Source organism: Pristiophorus japonicus, chromosome 24, assembly GCF_044704955.1.
Source record: "Pristiophorus japonicus isolate sPriJap1 chromosome 24, sPriJap1.hap1, whole genome shotgun sequence".
Classification (NCBI taxonomy): domain Eukaryota; kingdom Metazoa; phylum Chordata; class Chondrichthyes; family Pristiophoridae; genus Pristiophorus; species Pristiophorus japonicus.
In genome coordinates, this window is record NC_092000.1 from 7,992,268 (window position 1) to 8,014,818 (window position 22,551).

Below are 22,551 nucleotides of genomic sequence, written 5' to 3' on the forward strand. Positions count from 1 at the left end.
ATCTACCCTGTCAAGCCTGCTAAGAATTGTATACATTTCAATGATACAAATCAATCAAGCAACAACAATTCAAAGCTATAAAATATCTGTGTTTGTTTCTGTTTAAATCCACTTTTCTCCTGTGCCTAGCAACCCTGGCCACCCATTTCAGACTGACATGTTTACTGCAGAAGATAAAGGGGAGCAATACTGATGTAAAATGTGACATTATTGTTAATTGTGAGCCTTCATCATGTTGATCCACTTCATGTTTCTCTTTCCAATGCGTTTAACTTATATTCACATACACATTAAAATCTAATTACCATTCCTCAGCCCATGTAGATTCCTTCAAAGGTTGTCAGTCTCTCGTACCTTCACTCATTCCCTTTATGAATATTAGGTTCTTCTAAAAATAACCAGAGCTTTGCCAATTTATCCTTCCGTTTCCGCGAAAATTCCATACTTTCTTAGCCAAGCATTTGACATTGCGTTTCTTCATAGCATGTATTCATTGACATCCGCTTAAATTATAGGTCACTGAACTAAAATGGCTAGATCCATAGTTTCATTGTCTGTGGCACCTTGCTGTGTGCAAAATGGCTGCGACACAACGAACAGTGACCATGCTTCAAAAGTAACTGATTGGTTAGTAAGTATTGTAAGACATCTTGAGGATGTTAGAAGTTAGTATCTTTCTTTCTCTCCTCACTTAAAATGATTCAACAGGTCTTTAACCCTTTGACTATTACATTACTTATCCTCAACTAATTTTCCAGCCCTCTTCAGCATTTGTTGCTTGATATTTTAAAAATATTTTGCTTGGCTATTCGGTCATTTCTGGCGCTGTAATTTAGCCACTGTTATGTATACTAAGAGGTGAAACTTCACCTTGGACAGTAGCCCTAAATGGGCAGTATCGCCTCGGCCACGAGTATACACCTACTTCTTATTCAGTTCTATTGCAATCAATGGAACTGAATATTGAGCAGGGAGTAAACCAGGTGGCCAATCCGATACTGCCCACGACAAATTTGTACACCATGTCTCTCCCTTTCATGGAATAATACTTCCTTTCCTCCTCTCTTAAAAGGTACTCAAAACCTGTTATTTATAAAGTTAATAGAATATATACCTGGTGCAATACATAAAATATTAAATAAAATATATAATTTCACTTGAGATGCCCCTCTAGAGAAATAATTGATACTTACTTCTTGCTAAACTCAATTCAGCAACTTGATATTGAGCCATTAAATTTCGTATATGATTACAACAATCTAAGAAGGCGTCTTTACATTCTTTCCCAAGTCGTATCCTCCTTGCTCTTTTGCTACATGAAAAGCCCATGGGATTTTTCTTCATTCCATCTTTACAACACTTCCTCTGTGATTCGGTTTGGTATTGTCTCGCTAAAATAAAACAAATAAAACAGAAAAAATAAATATGTAGAAAATAACAAAGAAAAACAAAAGACATGGGAATGAAATAGGATCTTTGAAAAATAAGAATTCAAGTTTTCAAGGAATAGACTGAACATAGAAATCGTTCTACCTAGGGTCACAGATAAAACAACACTTTTTTACTAACCGAGTGACTCTCCCTCAGTTTTCCAATATAATTGCAGGGGTGAAAAGTGGCAGTGGAAGTGCAGCCTAAGTTATGCCTGATTTTTGAGGATATTATAATTTTGGTGAAAAATGTGGACAATTGCACTGGTAGAAAAGTTGCTTTCTTATGTTTAGCAACAACAAAAGTTTGCATTTATATAGCATGCTTAACATAGTAAAACATCTCAAGGTGCTTCACAGCAGCGATTATCAAACAAAATTTGACACCGAGCCACATAAAGAGATATTATGGCAGGTGAGCAAAAGCTTGGTCAAGGAGTTAGATTTTAAAGAGCGTGTTAAAGGAGCAGAGTGAGATAGAGAGGCAAGAGGTTTAGGAGGGAAATTCCAGAGCTTAGGATCCAGGCAGCTGAAGGCACAGATATGAAGGTAAATAATAAAACAAATTATATAGTGTTATTTTATTTTCTGAACATCAATCTCTAAATGCAAATTTATACTTAATTTTTTTTAAAGTTAGGTTTAACATTTAGCTTAGTGCACCTTGATCATTAATAATTAATAGGTCCACTATTCTGAAAGCTTTTAATACCGAAAATGCAACTGAAGGCATGCCTGTCGAACAAAGCACCCAACATTCGTGCACCATCCCGACACTCCCATTCTAAACCTCAAAATGCTGCCAGCAATAGCAAGTTTGACCACTTCAACGTGGCAACATTTGTCATCCAGTCATCATTTTATGGTCTGCCTACACATGCATTAACCTGCTAGTATAGCTAGTTGTATATATAAAGGTCAACAATGCACTCTAAGCATGCCTGTCCCTAGAGATTTTCATCCAAATCAGGATAAAACATGTAGACAGATTAGCAAGGTGTATCCATTTCCTGTGACGTCTCCAGCCCGCAGTATAAACAAGGCATATTTGTCACAGCGGGACCAGTGTATATTACTGGAACAGTTCTAACGGAAATATGGGCGACATGCATATTAAATTAATAGAATCAAACTCAGCAGCAATTTCTCATCGCAGATTGTATTTACATGAGGAAGAAAGACCGCCACCAGTGAGTTATTCAGGTCCATTAGCATCTGAGATGAGAGTATATTAAGAGATTAGTTTTAAATTCTAATGATCGGTGCTACGTGTATACAATGGAAACAGTTTGGGGGAGAAATTGGGCTCTGTAGCAGCTGTTGATTGTGTGGAACAGGCTCAATGGTTCGGATGATCTTTACCTGCTTATCATTGTTCTTATGTTCGTAACATGCCCTCGTAACACTCAAAAATGGTGTCCGGAATGTACCTCCGACGGGAAGTGTGACGGATGCCATCTTGGTAAAGGAATTTGCGTGCCAACAGGCAGATTATGACAACAGTGTACAATGCTGATTTGTCGACAACACTGCCATTTTCAAACTCCACGCTCCAACCTACACCTCACACAGCTGAACATAGAAACATACAAAATAGGTGCAGGAGTAGGCCATTCGGCCCTTCGAGCCTGCACCACCATTCAATAAGATCATGGCTGATTCATGCAACTTCAGTACCCCATTCCTGCTTTCACTCCATACCCCTTGAACCCTTTAGCCGTAAGGGCCACATCTAACTCCCTTTTGAATATATCTAACAAACTGGCCTCAACAACTTTCTATGGTAGAGAATTCCACAGGTTCACAACTCTCTGAGTGAAGAAGTTTCTCTTCATCTCGGACCTAAATGGCTTACCCCTTATCCTTAGACTGTGACCCCTGGTTCTGGATTTCCCCAGTATCGGGAACATTCTTCCTGCATCTAACCTGTCCAATCCCATCAGAATTTTATATGTTTCTGTGAGATCCCCTCTCATTCTTCCAAATTCCAGTGAATATAAGTAGTCGATCCAGTCTTTCTTCATATGTCAGTCCCGCCATCCCGGGAATCAGTCTGGTGAAACTTCGCTGCACTCTTTCAATAGCAAGAATGTCCTTCCTCAGATTAGGAGACCAAAACTGCACACAATACTCAAGGCGTGACATTAAACGGCATGAAGGACCCCTACCATTGCTACTTAAAGAGAACATGAGCTACTTACAGGTTAGTTGCTGGATTATTTTTTTCTGGCTATTGGTGCAATTGTTTTTGGAGCTTTCCTGTAACTGCCTAAAGTTTCAATACTCTACGAGGAGTGGTCTGCCTGGAACTTTTTTGTTGATTTGAAACCTTGTGCTAAACGTGTTGTAATGTATGCACCTGTGAGGATGCTCTCAGGTTTATAGAGAGTGTCAACTTGGCCTGGAGGGTATTGCATGGAGCAGTCCCATGCAATAAATCTTTAAGTCGGTTCACGGGCTCCCAGGCCACCTGCAATTTCTGCGGTCTGGAAGAGTCCGTGTTCCATGTTTTTATTAAATGTGCGAGGTTGCAGCCCCTCTTCCACTACTTGAAGGGGCTGCTCCTCAAATTCTGGTTGCACTTCAGTCCCACACTCTTGATCTTTGGGCACCCTGTGCGGAGGGGAGCAGGTAGGTCCAAGGGCCTCCTCGTAGGACTGCTCCTGGACTCGGCCAAGGGGGCTATCAGCCGGTCCAGGCAGCGGGCGGTCAAGGGGGTCATTCAGCCCGATTGCCTGCCTCTCTTCCACGGTTACATCCGAGCTAGGGTGTCCCTGGAGATGGAGCACGCGGTGTCCACCTGTGTGCTCGCGGCCTTCCGCGAGAGGTGGGCGCTGGAGGGACTGAAGTGCATCATCACACCCGGCAACCAAATTTTAATTTCAACCATTAGTGTCTAAAGGTTAATTTGTTTAATTTGCTGGTTTTAGTGCCCCCCGCGCCCCCCCCGCCCCCTGCTTTTAGCCAGGGGGCACTTGTATAATTTGTGTTTTGGTGCCCTCAAAAATCAAAAAAAAACAAGGGGGCACCTGAAAAGTTTTTGGAGTGTGCTCCCCCCACCTTTAATCAGGGGGCACTTGATTAAAGTATTACAACAAAATAATTGTAGAGCTGTTGAACTTGGCCTGGAGGGTGTTGCACGGAGCAATCCCGTGCAATAAGTTTTTAAGTCGGTTCACGGGCTCCCAGGCCGCCTGCAATTTCTGCGGTCTGGAAGAGTCCGTGTTCCACGTTTTTATTGAGTATGCGAGGATACAGCCCCTCTTCCAATATCTGAAGGGGCTGCTCCTCAAATTCTGGCTGCACTTCAGTCCCACACTCCTGACCTTTGGGCACCCTGTGCGGAGGAGAGCGGGCAGGTCGGAAGGCCTCCTCGTAAGACTGCTCCTGGGCCTGGCCAAGGGGGCCATCAAGGCAGCGGGCAGCCGAGGGGGTCGTTCAGCCCGACTCTCTTCCGCGGTTACATCCGAGCCAGGGTGTCCCTGGAGATGGAGCACGCGGTGTCCACCGATACCGGAGGGACTAGAGTGCATCATCAGCCGTGGCAACCAAATTTTGATTTGATCTGTTAGTGCCTAAAATTTAATTTGTCTATGTTTGTCGGTTTTAGTGCCCCCCTCCCCCTTTTAGTCAGAGGGCACTTGTATAATTTGTGTTTTTGTGCCCTCAAAAAAAAAAAAAAAAAAAAAACACAAGGGGGCACTTGCAATATTTTGGAATGTACCACCCCCTTTAATCAGGGGGCACTTGATTAAAGTACACAACTAAAATAGTTGTAGAGCTGTTGAGTGGGAGTGGTTTAGCTGTCATGTATCTCACACCACTGTACATAACTGTATCTTACCATGCTATACATGACTGGAACTACAAGCTTACCTTACCACCAGGGGTGCACTTGCAGGAGACACTGGATACCTGTCCCAGACAGGTATATAAGCACATGTCTCAGGCAAGTGTGGCATTCGAGAGCTGTGTAATAAAGGTGCAGGTCCTGAGTGACCTTGACTTCAGCATGTGCCTCGTGTGAGTCTGCACTGCAGGGACAGGACTTTACAGTGGCGATGAGTTACGGGATTACAAAATCCACAGAATGTCGAACAACAGCTCAGATGAAAAATACAATGCGGGAGATAATTGGGAGGACTTTATAGAAAGGCTCCAGCAAAGCTTCGCAACCAAAGACTGGTTAGGTGACGATAAGGCAGACAAGAGAAGAGCCCATCTCTTGACCAGCTGTGGCTCAAAAACATACGCCTTAATGAAGGACCTGCTGGCACCCGAGAAACCATCAAGCAAGTCGTTTGATGAGTTGAGCACACTGGTAAGAGACCACCTGAAGGCAGCTAGCAGCCTACACATGGCCAGACACAGGTTCTACAACTACAGACGCTGTGTGGGCCAGAGCATACCCGACTTCGTGGCGGAACTTCGGAGGTTGGCTAACTTATGTGAGTTCTCCGATGAACTAAGGAGCGAAGTACTGAGAGACTTTTTTATTGAAGGAATAGGCCACGCAGGCATATTCCGAAAGCTCATCGGGACCAAGAACTTGACCCTAGAGGCTGCATCACTGGTTGCACAGACATTCTTGGCAGGAGAAGAAGAAACGAGGTTGATCTATGCTGCGGGTACGACAACTAACGAAACATCGGAACAAGGGGTTCACAGCGTGAAACAAGTCGCTACCCCCACACACAGACAAAGGCAGGAGAGCAGGCCCTCAACAGCAGGCAGTGGCACCAGAAGCCATCAAGGGCCACATGAATGGCCGTTCACACCTCATCAACCCACAATGTGAGCAATCAACTACAAACTGAGAGAAGCTCAAGAGAGATCAGCCAGACGCAGCTCAGCCTTTGGAAACAATGGAAGCGGTCTGTGCTGGAGATGTGGGGGAAGGCACTCATCAAGGGGGTGTCGATTTCAGCATGCTGTTGCAGAAACTGTGACTATATAGGGCAACTGGCCCGCATGTGCAGAAAAATGGCAGCTCGGCCGGTATACGAATCGGAAGGGTCGGAAAGCGGATCAGAAGACGGTGGGGACTGTACCCAGGACGCCAAGGTACAGCGGGTCAACACGATCAATGTCCACTGCTCTGACAACAAGACGCCTCCAATAATGATGAAGGTTATACTCAACGGGATACCCGTCAACATGGAGCTGGACACGGGAGCGAGTCAATCTCTCATGAGCGCTCAACAATTTGAACAGCTGTGGCCGCTCAAAAGAGACAGACCAAAACTTACAAGGGTCGACACCAAACTAAGGACCTATAGCAAAGAAATCATCCCAGTCCTCGGCAGCGCCATGCTCTCTGTCACACACAAAGGGACAGTGAACCAACTTCCCCTGTGGATTGTCCCCGGAGATCTCCCAGCACTGCTGGAGAGAAGCTGGCTGGCAAAACTAAACTGGAAATGGGATGATGTTCATGCCAAGTCATCAGAGGAACGGACCTCCTGCTCAACAGTTCTAAGTCGATTTCAACATCTCTTTCAGCCAGGTGTGGGCACCTTCAAAGGGGCTAAAGTCAAAATCTACATCACACAGGATGCTAGACCGGTCCATCACAAGGCTAGAACTGTGCCCTATGTGATGAGGGAAAAGATTGAACATGAACTGGACAGGCTTCTGCGGGAAGGCATTATCTCACCCATGGAATTTAGCGACTGGGCAAGTCCCATTGTCCCAGTCATGAAGCCTGATGGATCCGTACGAATCTGTGGGGAATACAAATCTACCATAAGCAGAGTCTCCCATCAGGACCAATACCCGCTGCCCACAGCGGAGGACTTATTTGCCACGTTGGCTGGAGGAAAACTTTTCTCAAAACTAGATCTCACATCTGCGTATATGACGCAAGAATTGACCAACGAGTCTAAGCTACTCACCACTATCAACACACATCGAGGCCTTTGCATGTACAATCGATGCCCATTCGGCATCAGGTCAGCAGCTGCTATATTCCAGCGCAACATGGAGAGCCTGCTCAAGTCCATCCCGGGGACGGTTGTATTTCAAGACGACATACTTATCACGGGCAGGAACACCGACTCCCATCTCCGCAATTTGGAGGAAGTATTAAAGCGGTTGGATCGGGTAGGCCTAAGGAGTTAAAAAAATCCAAGTGCCTGTTTCTCGCTCCCAAGGTTGAATTTTTGGGCAGAAGGATTGCCGCTGATGGAATCCGCCCAACAGAGTCCAAAACCGAAGAAATTCACGTGGCACCCAGGCCCCGGAAAGCCTCAGAACTGCGCGCCTTTCTCGGGCTACTCTTGGGAACTTTATGCAGAACTTAAGCACGCTGCTGGAGCTTCTCCACGTGCTACTCAGAAAGGAGTGCGATTGGTTTTGGGGGACGCCCAGGAACGCGCCTTCAATAAGGCACGCAACCTTCTGTGTTCCAACAGTGTTTTGGCTTTCTTTGACCCAGGTAAAAAGCTAGTTCTCACATGCGATGCGTCAGTGTATGGGGTCAGGTGCGTTTTGCAACATGTCAATAGTGCGGGCAAATTGCAACCCATAGCTTATGCCTCCAGGTCACTTTTGCGGGCGGAGCATGGGTACGGAATGGTGGAGAAGGAGGCGCTCGCGTGCATGTACGGTGTCAAAAAGATGCACCAATACCTTTTCGGGACCAAGTTCGCGTTAGAAACTGACCACAAGCCTCTCACGTCCCTCCTATCCGAGAGCAAGGCAATAAACGCCAACGCATCGGCGCGCATTCAACGGTGGGCACTCATGCTGGCCTCTTACGATTAACCATAAGGCAAAGACTAGGCACAGACAACTGTGCCCACGCACTTAGCAGGCTACCCCTGGTGACCACGGAAGGGTCTGACAAACAGGACTGTGAGATAGTCATGGCAATCAATGCCTTTGAGTCCACAGGTTCGCCCATGACGGCTCGCCAAATCAGAGCCTGGACAACCAGCGACCCCACGTTATCCCTAGTAAAAAGATGTCTCTTAACTGGTGACTGGGCAGAGGCTCGCGATGCCTGCCCCAAGGAGATCAAACCTTTCCATCGGCGCATGCATGAGCTGTCACTACAAGCAGACTGCCTGATGTGGGGCAGCCGAGTAGTTATGCCTCTGCGAGGCAGAGAGGCATTTGTCCGGATGCTCCACCGTGAGCACCCGGGGATCGTTCTCATGAAGGCCATAGCCAGATCCCACGTCTGGTGGCCTGGCATTGACGCGGACTTGGAGCTCTGCGTCCGACGGTGCACCAATTATGCCCAACTCAGTAATGCCCCCAGGGAGGACCCCCTGAGCCCCTGGCCCTGGTCCACCAAACCATGGTCGCGGGTGCACGTAGACTATGCGGGCCCATTCATGGGCAAAATGTTCCTCGTAGTTGTAGATGCATTTTCAAAGTGGATCAAATGCACCATTTTAAACTCGAGCACCACCTCCACCACTGTGGAGAGTCTTGGAACCATGTTCGCAACGCATAGCATTCCTGACATATTGGTCAGTGATAATGGTCTGTGATTCATCAGCGCAGAATTCCAAGATTTTATGAGTGACCACGGCATAAATCATGTTAGGACGGCACCGTTCAAGCCGGCCTCCAACGGCCAGGCGGAGCGAGCAGTGCAGATCATTAAATAATGCATGCTCAAAATCCAAGGTCCCACGCTGCAGGGCCACCTGTCGCGACTGCTGCTGGCATACAGATCTCATCCGCATTCATTGACTGGAGTTCCCCCCCGCGCAACTATTGATGAAACAGACCTTAAAGACTCGGCTCTCATTAATCCTCTCAGACATGCATGAAATCGTTGAGGCAAAGCGCCGTAAGCTAACTGAGTACCATGACCGAAATTCGAGGGGGAGGTGGAATGAGATAGGGGACAAAGTGTTTGTGCTAAACTATGGCAGGGGTCCTAAATAGCTTGCAGGGACAGTAACAGGCAAGGAGGAAACAGGCTACTGGTGGTACAAATGGACAATGGCCAAGCTTGCTGGAGGCATGTAGACCAAGTCAAAAGTAGATTTACCAACAACACTGCTGATTCAGAAGCAGACTACAATGTGGAACTCACACCACACCTGGTGGACAACCTGAGGAAAGGGCAATCCCAACAGACAGCCCAGGCAAGACACCAACAATCATACTGAACGAAACAGACAGCCCAGGCGAGATACCAGCAATCACACTGAAAGAAAAACAGGCACCAAGGCAAACAACTGAACCACAACTAAGACGCTCCACACGAGAGCGTAGACCACCTGAGGGACTGAACCTATAAAGACAATAAGACCTTGGGGGAGGGTGATGTCATGTATCTCACATCACTGTACATAACTGTATCTTACCATGCTATACATGACTGTAGCTAAAGTTGACCTGTAACCACAAGCTTACCTTACCACCAGGGGTGCACTTGCAGGAGACACTGGATACCTGTCCCAGGTCCCAGACAGGTATATAAGGACTGGTCTCAGGCAAATGTGGCATTCGAGAGCTGTGTAATAAAGGTGCAGGTCCTGAGTGACCTTGACTTCAGTATGTGCCTCGTGTGACTCTGTACAGCAGGGACAGGACTTTACATTATCCAGTCACGTAATGTTCACAAGACTCAATAAAACCCCAGCCAGTTGGGTTTGGGGAATCCACGATATAGCAGGTGGTTGTGAGCCTTGTTGTTAAACCTCTTGCTAATAAACCAACTAGTTATTAATAGCAATGTGTTGCTATGAATTGTTAAGCAAATGACCCATGAAGCAAATACATTACACAAGTTGCTTCCAGACATCGGTGAACTGGAAAGGCTTCCTTTTAGAATTAAGCATGACTGGGAGAATGAAGAGAGATCACGTAAAGCAGAACAAGCTGGCAGAAGCGGGAGGAGGAGGGGAAGAAGGGCTCTCAAAAGGAGGCAATATCCGCCGAGCATCTTTAGGGAGCAATTCTCTTGCTTAAATTTCAGCAAGGACCAACACTTGAGACGTCTTTGCTTCACCAAATAGGTTGTGACTGAAATCTGGCAACTGCTGCAGCCAGAACTCCAACCCTCAAAGCAGGACAAGGACTGCATTGTCTGTGGCTGTCAAGGTGACCATGGCACTTAACTTTTAGGCATCTAGCTCCTTCCAGGTTACTGCTGGAGATATAAGCAACATCTGTTTGCAATACCCTGCTGCATATGGGAGGTCACTGAGACTCTCTATACACAGAGAGGCAGCTTCAGCTGTCGCATGTTCAGCCATTCCTCAAAGTATCACAATCCAGATTCAGTTTTCAAATGACTCCCACCACTTTTTCAGCCACAATGCACCTCCCCTTTAAAAGTTGTAGGCTGCCTTTAAGTAGCGCTAGCCACTCACAATATCAGGTCCCCTGCGCACAGCGATCCCCACGCCTGATTTCGGGGTTAGCAAATTTCTTCCCCTTTGGTTCTTGTACGTTAATTATTTTTAAACACACCTGTGTAGAGTGTCATTTTAGCTGGACTACCATCATAGGTTAAAAAAAATGGCATCAAAATTATCCTTACAAATGTGATTCATTTCAATGAACTATTTCTTAAATCATAAACAGATACCTTTTCTCGTCTGCCACTCTATTCGGCGCGGTGAACGACGTTTACGTTTCATTGGCTGTTTGCACTTGAGCTCTGTAATAAACAGTTGAAATATATACAATTTAAAATGTTAATTAAGTTCTGCAGTTTCATATAGTCTTGACGACAATATGAATTTTACAAACACAAATGCACACATCTAATGTCCTTATTGTGCAAATGATCCCAGGAAAATAACAGCAGGCTCCAAAAATTAAACTGATCAACCAGAATTAGTTAGCCAGGATGCTATTGAAAATTAATTTTTTCTAACAATGAGTGGAGTATGTTAGAATGTGCTAAGTGAAGCCAGTACGGAAACTCCAAAAGGGAAGCAAAGGATGAGAAGCGACATAAAATTGTGAGGAAATAAGTGATGTGAAATTGTACAAGTGATAAAAGGTGAGATGTCGGTGGGCAAACCAATATCACAGAACTTAATGGTGAGTTTTACAGGGATATCATTAGTACTGTTTAAAGGGCCAAGATAAGAAATAACAACTGATGAACTAAGGAGGTGCTGAGAAAGCTAATTTAGTTATGATATTGTATGAGTGGTCATGAACACAAGGTATGAGAAACAAAAGAACATCGGGTTGATGGGCAAACTTAAGGTAAAGACAATACAAGTTTAGAAGGTACCAGTGCGCTAATCAGGAGTTCAACTATGGGTTACTGAAGATGCTTAGGAGTAGCAAAGCTTGTTGATTAATACACATTTTCATGTTTTCATTCTTTGGGCTAAAATAAAGGTTATATCTCCAACACAACATCAGAACATGAAGGGGTCGAAATTTCCCCTTTTTACAGTTCTGTTAATGCCTCCAAGGGACGCAATGGCGTTTTCACCCGGGGGACGGGGGGGGGGCTGCTCCCGGGAAATTGTCCCACAGGTTTGGGGTGTGCTGCCCCAGCAACGCCGCGCAACCGGCGATGACGTCATCACCATGCGCGCCGACCCCTCACCGCCCATGGGAGAAATTGCCCCGTGGCCCTCGAGGCTGGCGCGGGCAGATGTCAATGCCAGCTTCGTGAGTCGCAAAGCTGGTGGACATCTACCGCCAGGGTGCCCCTTAAGGGAAAGCATTTAGCGCCCAGGGGCTGCCATCTTCAATTGTCGGCCAACTCTTGGGTCAGCCCGACAATGGCGGACCTCGCGTTGACCAGGCCGCCATCGTGCAGCCTGACATTCCGTTTTATGTGCCGAGCTGCTGGCCCAGTCAAACACGTCCCTGGTGGCCAATGGCTGCCACCACATGGCCTGCAGAGTGCGCAGTGTCTCTCCCTTTTAATGGAAAGGGAAGGGCGTTGTAGCGAGTCAGCGCTACGAGCAGCATTTGCACAGCACTGACCTGATCCACACGGTGCTGCACTCAGCGCCCCACTACCGCCTCGGGAGCGGCCCTTAAAAGGGTGTACGGCCCAATTCCGCATCGGGGGTGGGATTTCCAGCCCTGGAAGGTTACCGTCCTCAATCGGGACGAAGGACAATTTCTAGCCCTAATCTTCTTAATCACCTGTGAGCTGCAATTAGGGAACATTAAAGCACCTGAAAAGCAGTAGAAAGGCAAAGGCAACCCACTTGCTCAGTTTAATTGCTGTAGAATTGAGCATAACTGAATGAGTAACTGCAATTTTACAGGCCAGACACTGAATTAGTACTGTAAGGAGTCAAGGAGACAATGCAGACTACTTTTGGGATGGCAGCCACCCCTCCTCCCTCCAAAAAGAACTCAGTACAGGTGGAGTTGGCTGAAAGTAAGGCAGCCAATAGTCAGCCATCAAAATCCTGAATGCGACTGACTCATGCAGAGGCCTTGCAATGAACAACCCAAGGAGCTATGGAGCCATCAGACTCCCAACAGGCTACAGGTGAAACCTTGCAGACAGCCAGTACACTTCCTCCATTCACAAGGGAATCACTCAAAAGGAATGGTAGGTTTGGTCTGAAACAAAACATAAAGCACAAGGGAGTAGCAGTCAACACAATGTGAAGCTATTGAACAAGGGAGCGTAGATCTTGAGACAGTCTGGACAGGTCAGTATTATTTGGATTGCAATATACTGGGCAGCATCTCAGAGGGACTAAAGGATGTTCATATGACTGTGTTAGGGATTCAGGGATCCTTCTGATTCCATGAGGTCCATTCTCCCGCTGATCAATGGTAACTAGAATCATTTTCCCAGTACCATTAGAATAGTTGGTGTGCCTGTCTAAGAAGTTGCTTCCTCACACAGCAGCACTGCAGAGGAGCTCTCCGTTAACTTCCTGCAACAGCTTTCATCCCATGTCCATCTCAGGATTTGGGCCAACCTCCATTCAAAGAGGCTCAGTATATTTTGCAACCACTATTCATATCTCACACCACAGGTCCTCAGTTGGCTTCACAGAATCATTGAATGATACAGCCCATCATGCCTGTGCCAGATCTTTGAAAGAGCTACCTAATTAATCCCATGCCCCCTGCCCTTTGTTGGACATGTTGGAGAGTTAAGAGTTAATAATCAAACTGAACAGTATAAACCGTAACTGGTCGATGGGACAACAGGCTGCCTTGGTGTCTATGTATGCTTGGGTTTACTAGCCACCAGGTGGCGCCACTGTCAGAGGTCATTTGGCTGTGCGCACGTGTGTGCAGCCCAGGTATAAAAGGCCAGCCATCTTGTAATGTAATCACTTTGGGCTCTAACAAAGGAGAGCCAGGTTTGCACCTGTTCGGAGTTTACAGTATTCAGTCTATTGAGTTATTGCATACTCAACATTTGGCGACGAGGTAACAAGAACCTTCGCATGCAAAAATGAGCACAATTGGAATTCTGGAGCGATTCGTGGAGGGAGAAGATTGGGCAGACTTTGTAGCCCGCTTGAACCAATACTTCGTGGTTAACAAAATGGAGGAAGAGGCAGACGCAGTTCGGCGCTGGGCGGTCCTCCTCACGGTTTGCGGTCTGAAAATCTATGGACTCATAAAGAATCTCCTCTCGCCCTTAAGTCCAACGGACAAGGGCTATGAAACATTGTGTGCTCTGGTACGTGACAATCTCAAACCAGATGAAGGCATCATCATCTCAAGATATCGATTCTATATGCACGTTCGCTCTGAGGGTCAGGTTGTATCGGAATTTGTTGCCGACCTAAGACGTTTAGCTGGACCATGTAAGTTCAAAACTGCATTGGCAGACATGCTGCGGGACTTCTTTGTAATCAGCATCAACCACGAGGTGATCCTGCGTAAGCAACTGGCAGCAGAGACGATGGATTTGAGAAGGCCATCACGATTGCCCAATCATGCATGACGACAGACAAAAGCTTAAAGCAATATCATTGAAAAATCGGAACTCGGCAAGTACTATAAACAAGATAGTATTGTCGTTTGGTAGAATGCATATGGCGACTGCGTACGCGAAACCTGTGTCTGCTCAAAGTCCGCCATCGGGAATGAATCCGATATCACCATGTTGGCGTTGTGGGGGAAATCATCGGCAGCATCAGTGTCGGTTTAAACAGTATACTTGTAAAGGCTGTTCGAGAGTGGGGCGTTTCCAGCGTATGCGTCTGCAACTAAGCAAGCGTGGAGGATGATGACCAGTCTAGCGCGGATCCGGATATGCAATCCGACGTACCAGAGGAGGAAGTGCATGGACTGTATTTGTTCCTAACAAAGAGCCAACCCCCAATAATGATTAATATAAAACTTAATGGTGTGCCGGTATCGATGGAATTGGACACGGGTGCGAGTGAATCAATAATGAGAAGGAGGACATTCGACAGGCTGTGGGACACTGAGGCTGTGAGTCCAGTCAATGTCAAGTACGTACACTAAAGAACTCATAACGGTGATTGGCAGTTTGTAATCAAGGTGTCATATGATGGTGCGGTTCACGATTTACCGTTATGGAATATTCTTGGCAATGGTCCAACACTGTTCGGCAGAAACTGGTTATAAAAAATTTAATGGAACTGGAACGATATCAAAGCATTGTCATCGGAGGATACTCCATGTGCTCAAGTGCTGAGCTGTTTGAACCAGGCATCAGCAATTTCAGGTGAGCCAAGGTGCAGATCCACGTGGACTCGGATGCAATACCCATCCATCATAAAACTTGGGCAGTTCCGTACATGATGAGGGAGAAGGTCAAAATCGAACTGGACAGACTCCAGCGTGAAGGGATCATATCACCGGTCGAATTTAACGAATGGGCCAGCCCCATTGTTCCCGTGTTGAAAAATGATGGCACTGTCAGGATTTGTGGAGACTACAAGGTTACGATCAACCGAGTTTCGAAACAGATCAATACCCGTTACCGAAGGCTGATGACCTGTTTGCAACACTAGCCAGAGAGAAGTTGTTCACAAAACTGAATCTGACATCGGCCTACATGACACGGGAGCTGGTCGACATGTTGAAGAAACGTACGTGCATCAACACTCATAAAGGAGTGTTTATCTACAACAGGTGCCCTTTTGGAATTCGCTCGGCTGCAGCCATATTTCAGAGGAACATGGAGAGTCTACTGAAGTCCGTCTCCAGAACTGTCGTGTTCCAAGGTGACCTACTGGTCACAGGTCATGACTCTGCCGAACAGCTGAACAACCTGGAAGAGGTTCTACATCGTCTGGACAAAGCGGGACTCAGACTGAAATGCTCGAATGCATCTTCATGGCACCAAAGTCGAATTCCTGGGGAGGAAAATTGCTGCTGATGGTATCAGGCCTACGGACTTGAAAACCAAGGCTATCAAAATGCATCCAAGCCTCAGAATGTGACAGCGCTGCATTCGTTCCTTGGTCTATTCAACTACTTCGATAATTTCTTACCTAGATTGAGCACCTTATTAGAGCCATTGCACATGCTGCTAAGAAAAGGCGACAACTGGGTTTGCGTCTCAAGATAGAACTTTTGAGAAAGCTACTAATCTGCTTTGCTCTAACAAGCTGCTGGTACATTATGATCCATGTAAGTGTCCAGTATTAGCCTGTGATGCTTCGTCACATGGAGTTGGTTGCGTGCTCCAACAAGCTAATGAGTCGGGCAAATTACAACCTGTTGCATATGTTTCAAAAAGTTTGTCAAAGGTGGAAAGAGCCTACAGCATGGTAGAGAAAGAAGCACTAGCCTGTGTGTATGGGGTAAAAAGATGCATCAGTACCTGTTTGGTCTTTGGTTTGAACTGGAAACAGATCACAAGCCACGCATTTCATTGTTTTCGGAAAACACAGGTATCAATAGCAATGCCCACCGCATCCAGAGGTGGGCGCTGACATTATCTGCCTATGATTATGTAATTCGCTATAGACCTGGCACTGAGAATTGTGCCAATGCACTGAGCAGTCTGCCGTTGCCCACACCGAAGGTGGAAACGCTACAACCGGCAGACCTATTGTTAGTCATGGATGCTTTTGAAAGTGAAGGAACTCCTGTCACGGCCCAACAAGTTAAGACCTGGATCAGCCAGGACCCGATATTATTGGTTGTGAAATGTTGTATCCTTAGTGGTGATTGGTCTGCCATACCCAAGCAAATGTGTGAGGAGACCAAACCTTACATTTGTCGCAAAGACGAACTATCCATTCAATCAGATTATATACTGTGGGGTAATCATGTCGTTATGCCCAAGAAAGGCAGAGAAAAACTTGTGCATGATCTTCATAGCACGCATCCTGGTATTGTCATGATGAAAGCCATTGCCAGGTCTCGTGTATGGTGGCCTGGAATTGACTTTGATCTGGAATCATGCGTGCATCAGTGCAACACTTGCATGCAGCTTAGTAAAGCACCAGTGGAATCATCGCTGAGTCTGTGGTCGTGGCCATCTAAACCATGGTCCAGGATCCACATCGACTTTGCAGGTCCCTTCCTGGGAAAGATGTTCTTAGTTGTGGTGGATGCTTATTCCAAGTGGATAGAGTGTACAATCATGTCATCCAGCACATCCACAGCTACCATTGAGAGCCTTCGTGTCATGTTTGTTATGTATGCATGGTCTGCCTGACATCGTTGTAAGCGACAACGGATCTTGCTTCACCAGTATGGAGTTTCAAGAGTTCATGAAACTCAATGGTATCAAACATGTGAAGTCAGCACCATTCAACCTCGCATCCAATGGACAAGCAGAGCGTGCGGCCCAAACCATCAAGCAGAGTATGAAATGTGTAACTCAAGGTTCACTGCAAACTCGCTTGTCGCATATTGCTTAGTTACAGGACACGATCCCATACGCTTACCGGGGTCTCCCCTGCTGAAATATTGATGAAGAGAGTTCTCAAGATCAGGCTCTCTCTTGTCCACCCTGACTTGAATTATCGTGAAAAATACAGACGTCAAAGTCAGCAAGGGTATCATGATCGCGCTACTGTGTCATCTGACATTTCTATCAATGATCCTGTGTATGTACTGGATTATGGTCAAGGTCCCAAATGGATCGCCGGTACTGTTGCAGCCAAGGATGGTAACAAAGTGTTTATAGGCAAGCTCAAGAATGGGCAGACATGCAGGAAACATATCAATCAGATAAAGCTGCGGCACACGGTTGAACCGGAACAGTCTGAAGAAGATACAATCAGTGACCAACAAACTACCCTCAGTCATCAGAGGACTCCGCTGTCATCAAAAAATCTGGACTTTCAATCACTGACATGGTCAATGAATCTGGATTTTCAATCCCTGACATGGTCATTGCCACTCCCATCAGATCGGCTACCCAGCCCCCAGTCGTAACAGACTCAGAGCGCTCGCCCAAGGCTGGAACTGAACTGAGACGTTCAACTCGGGAGCGGAAAGCCCTGGACCATCTCAATTTGTAAAAAGGCCGTTACTAATATCTTAAAGGGAGATATTGTCATGTATGTATGCTTGGGTTTACTAGCCACCAGGTGGCGCCACTGTCGGAGATCATTGGGCTGTGTGCACGTTTGTGCGGCCCAGGTATAAAAGGCCAGCCATCTTGTAATGTAATCACTTTTGGCCTTAATAAAGTAGAGCTAGGTTTGTACCTGTTCGGAGTTTACAGTATTCAGTCTATTGAGTTATTGCATACACAACACTAGGGATATGAGGAGGGATGAAGCTGCCTGTGAGCGGCGGTGGGGTAGGGTGGAATTATATTCTGCTTATCATCTGCAAGGAATGTCTATGCAAGGAAATATATCCCTCGACCATGAGTGATTAGTGTATATCTTCAGTGATTAGCGTAATAAATATAAGCAGAGAGATCAATTAGCCATAGTATAGAATATTACAATTGGGTAAATAGTTGTCCTTGGGAACTCTGGAGACAGCTAACTCATGAATTCTCTGCCCGAGAGGGCTGTGCATACTGAGTTTCTGAATATATTCAAGGCTGAGGTAAATAGATTTTTGGAGTCTAGGGGAATCAAGGGATATGGAGATCGGGCGGGAAAGTGGAGTTGAGGTCGATGATGTGCCATGATCTTACTGAATGGCGTAGCAGGCTTGAGGGACCGTAGGGCCTACTCCTGCTCCTATTTCTTATGTTTTTATGAAGTGTGAATGTAGATAATCATAAGGGAGTTAGACAGTTAGAAGTCTGAAGCTCCACTTATCTGTGAAATGTAATTTTGAAGTAAACAACTAGGACATACAAGGAGGGTTTCCAGAGCTAGCTAGGTAGCTGGAGAGAGAGAGAAACACGATGCTACCCTGTACTGGATAGATTGATCACCTATGTTGTTGAATAATTTCTGTTCCATATACTCAACTGTGTGGTGAACGTCTTACTTGACGTGTGTTGCTGTGAACCACAGAGGGAAGACAGTTGGCTGAACATAATTGTAGAAGTTATGAATACTGCAGAGAAAAGTGTTCACAAGGGATGTGCATGGTGGCAGAACCATGTTTTTGTAAATAGTATCAATTCACTAGAATATTTGATGTAAGGACTGCTTGGTTTTTGGATTTCTTCCATGACAATGAGAACAGGTAATGCGCTGATATTCAGGTTCATAGCTAGCAGTGAAGAGCAACGATTCTACTATTGAGAGGTTGGTGAGAGGAGGAAAAGTTTTAATGTGCTGACACTCCTAAATACACGTGCTCTGTGAAGGTGTGCTAAATGAGTCTGTCTCTCAGTTATTATGCAGTATCATCATCAGCCTTTCTGGAATACACTGGGACATGTCCTTTCTTAACAGCAAAGTTGTGAATTATCTCTCACATGCTGCAGTGGCCTCTCCAGACACTTCCTTTCAGATACTAATGGCTTGTTCAGTTCTTATAATTGTCTTCATATTAGCTTTATTGTAGAGCTCCTCTGCAGCACTGGTGGCCCCACAAAGAAGTGTCATAAGCCACGGGGGTGACAAATATTCCTATGGCTACCGAGCAGCCATCCTGTTCCTTGCTCTGTTGTTGCAACAGATCTGAGATACAGGACGAATGAAGAACAACAGCTCCCAGCACAATATGAATTCTTGTGAAACATGCTGGCCCTGATATTAAAAGCGAGCCGGAAAGAGTGTAGGGGAGGCTACAACTGACCGAAGAATGAGGCAAGTCTGGGGACGCGGATACCAGGACTTCCTTTCAAGTGCTGCCTCCCGCCCAGCACTCGAGAGGAAGTAAGAGCTCGAGGTCACAGGGGCTTGCGATCTGTGAGGGGAGGGGTGGGGGGCAGAGACTCGCGATCTTCAGGAGGGGGAAAATCTCACAAACAGAAGGGGGGAGGTTGAGGATCGGGCCGGGGGGAGGACAGAGATCGGGCCCATCATATGGGTGGGGACGGGGTAGATGAGAAGAGTCAGGAATGGAGTTGGTTTGCTTGATCCTGTTACTTAAACCACCGCCCCTCTCCATGCTATCTCCCACCCATGGGTCGGGGGGCTGGCATTAAAATCGAGGCCGCTGTATCTGTCATTAAAATTCAACTTCGCATTTATGGAATGATAGTCTTTGCAGTTCGTCTCAGTACAGAGTTTACATTTGAGCCGACCAATGTCGCATGGATGCAATCAACAGCTCCATGCACTTAGAGAATCTGGTAATTCTGGATGGAAAATTTGACTGCTTTCTCAGTCATCTATGTAGGAGCACTGTCAAATTGTATAAACTGAGCTGCCCTTACAAAGAGGGCATTAGTAACTTGCTTTTCGAAGACTGCACAGAAAATTAGTTAATCTGCTATAAATCTCCTGTGGTTCCCTAGAATTAGCTTGTTCAGAATCTTGGTCACTTTATCCTCCAGTCAGAGCTATACATGCTGTGGACTGTGGTTGCAGATCTAGCTGCAGCAGTAAGTAGAACTTCTTCAAAGTTTCATTACTGAAGCACAGAGTTCCAGGGAAAGGTGTCAGAAAGTGCCTCCAGATCTATACATTCTGATGGATGGGTAGTACAATGATACACTGGCTCTCCTCTGGTACTTTCTTATTATCTGGCTTCCTTTACTGATCCAAGTTGCTCACCTTCCTCTAACACCTAGATCATGTAGGTTGGGAATCCCATTGGAGTTTGTTTGGAGAGGTTGTGACGAGGGGCTGCTGATGGTGGAAGTTAATTCAATGTTGAGTGCTTACAGAAAACAGTACCTGTTCTTGTATCAGTCTGGATGGCAGTGCTTGTTGTAAAGGCTAGTCCTGCATCTGAGAAAACACCAAGAACATCGCTGCCACTTCCAGCTGTGCAACCAATGTCATATTTCTCCACAACACTCCAGATCTATGTAAAACACACACACAAAGCGGGCACATGAGTTAACTAAGTTAATAATGCGACGCCACATCAGCATAGACTTCCCTGCGGTTGGCAGGTTAGTAGTAGAGCAGGAATAGCACTGGCCAATGTGTATCCACCTGCTGTTGTTTTCTCCCAGGGTAAGTTTGGGGCAATAATACCACTCTGAAAAACTTTACTTGCCATTGGAGAGGAGAGGAGGGGATACAGCTCTCGTGTAGCTTTTAAAAGGCTGCAGCCTGTTAAGTGCAGCATCACTTCTCTGCGAGAATGGCTGAAGCAGCAGCAGTCTCAGGGGTGTCAGCAGTTGGAAGGGCTCCCAGATTCTCGGACACATCCTGTGGCAGAAGTTAGGGCCCGAAGAGCAAGACTGTTGGGCACTGAGGGCAGGGAGCCCTATAAGTGGGTGCAGCACTGTTACCTGACGGGAGGTAGCTGAGGCAGTCATGCTACCTCCACCACCCCAAAAACTGCCACATACTCCAGAAGAGACTCACTAATCTCATAGGCCCACACTGATCTTTCCGTGGCTATGAAGCTGACCACTGCGTCTCAACCTTTATGGCACAGGCTCATTTCAAGCAGCCATAGACAACCTCGTAATAGAGATCCCTGTTGTTCTTCCTCCAACATTTAGATCATGTAAAGTGAGATTGTTATTGGGAAGCCCATTGTATAGCCCTCAGATCCTAGTTCCGTATTTGTCTTGAAATACTATGCTTTTCAGAGTGTAGGGGAAGGCTTTGAGCATATCAGCAAATAAAAGTCACACCTGCAGTGAATTCCAACATATGGGCGACGTGCCAACGATCAATCTTAATTCAGTAGTGTTCGTTTACTTCTGCCTTGATGAACAGGCACTAGCAAACTGCATCTTTTAACCTGTGTCAGGTTCTCAAGGGCGGATGGGAAGGTGGAAGTAATGGAACTTGGGGCAGGTGCTATCATTCCCTCCTAAAACCCTGTAACTTATAAAAGGGAACATCTGCAGCAGAGCCACAGCATACAGCAACTTGTATTTATATAGCACCTTTAACATAGCAAATCGTCTGAAGGCACTTCGGAGGGGCGGTATTAAACAAAATTTGACTTCAGAACATTAACATATGGCGATATTAGGGCAGAGAGGTAGGTTTTAAGAAGCGTGTTAAAGGAGGAAAGAGGTAGTGAGACGGAGAGGTTTAGGGAGGGAATTCCAGAGACTCATTTGTTGTTATTTAATATTGGCCCTGAAATTCTGATGTCCCGGGTCCGTCCGAAGTTTCTAGGGACCCGGAAAGGCATCGGAAAAGCCGGTTTTCAGCGAACAATGCGCATGCACTGGAAACCGGAATTTCTGATCTGTCATGTTTCCGGCTTGACAGATCCAATACATATCGGGAGCGAGGACACTTGCAGGGTAAGATTTTCGATATTTACGAATATCTTGCTCTGCAAATGTTCTTTAAAATCCTGCGCCTGAAAAAGCAGGCATATAGCCTACTTTTACAGGCGCAAGTGTTTAAAAATACACTAAAACATTTTAAAATAAAGCTATAAAAACACACTTTATTGTTAAAAACCCTCCCCACTACGGTAAGTTTATTTTAAGGCTTAATTAACAAAACTTTTGAAAAAGTCTGGAAAAATTTTTTTTATACCAACTTTAATTTAAATGAATGTTAAATATGTAGTTTATTTTCTATTTTTCATTGTGGTTTGGGTGCTTGCGGGGGGCTGGGCTGGGGGGGTGTTTCTCATTCATAGTAATAGGAGTTCCGCACTTACGGAACTCCTATTACTATGAACGAGAATCTATACTACACCTGATTGGCTGCTGTCACCAGATCCCGGCCTGCGCACGTCCCCACGTGCACGC

The 22,551-nt window shown here is 46.0% G+C and overlaps 1 protein-coding gene across 1 annotated transcript in view; it reads right to left on the reverse strand.

The window, feature by feature from the left end:
- The window catches only part of LOC139237909 (complement C3-like), a 179,440-nt gene that overhangs the window by 108,037 nt on the left and 48,852 nt on the right, over window positions 1-22,551 (reverse strand). The window contains exons 15-17 of the mRNA XM_070867201.1: window positions 20,549-20,678; window positions 10,987-11,058; window positions 1,194-1,391 (exon numbers count right to left, since the gene is read on the reverse strand). Of these exons, the coding sequence (XP_070723302.1) occupies window positions 1,194-1,391; window positions 10,987-11,058; window positions 20,549-20,678 (400 nt within the window). The remainder of the gene's footprint in view (window positions 1-1,193; window positions 1,392-10,986; window positions 11,059-20,548; window positions 20,679-22,551) is intronic.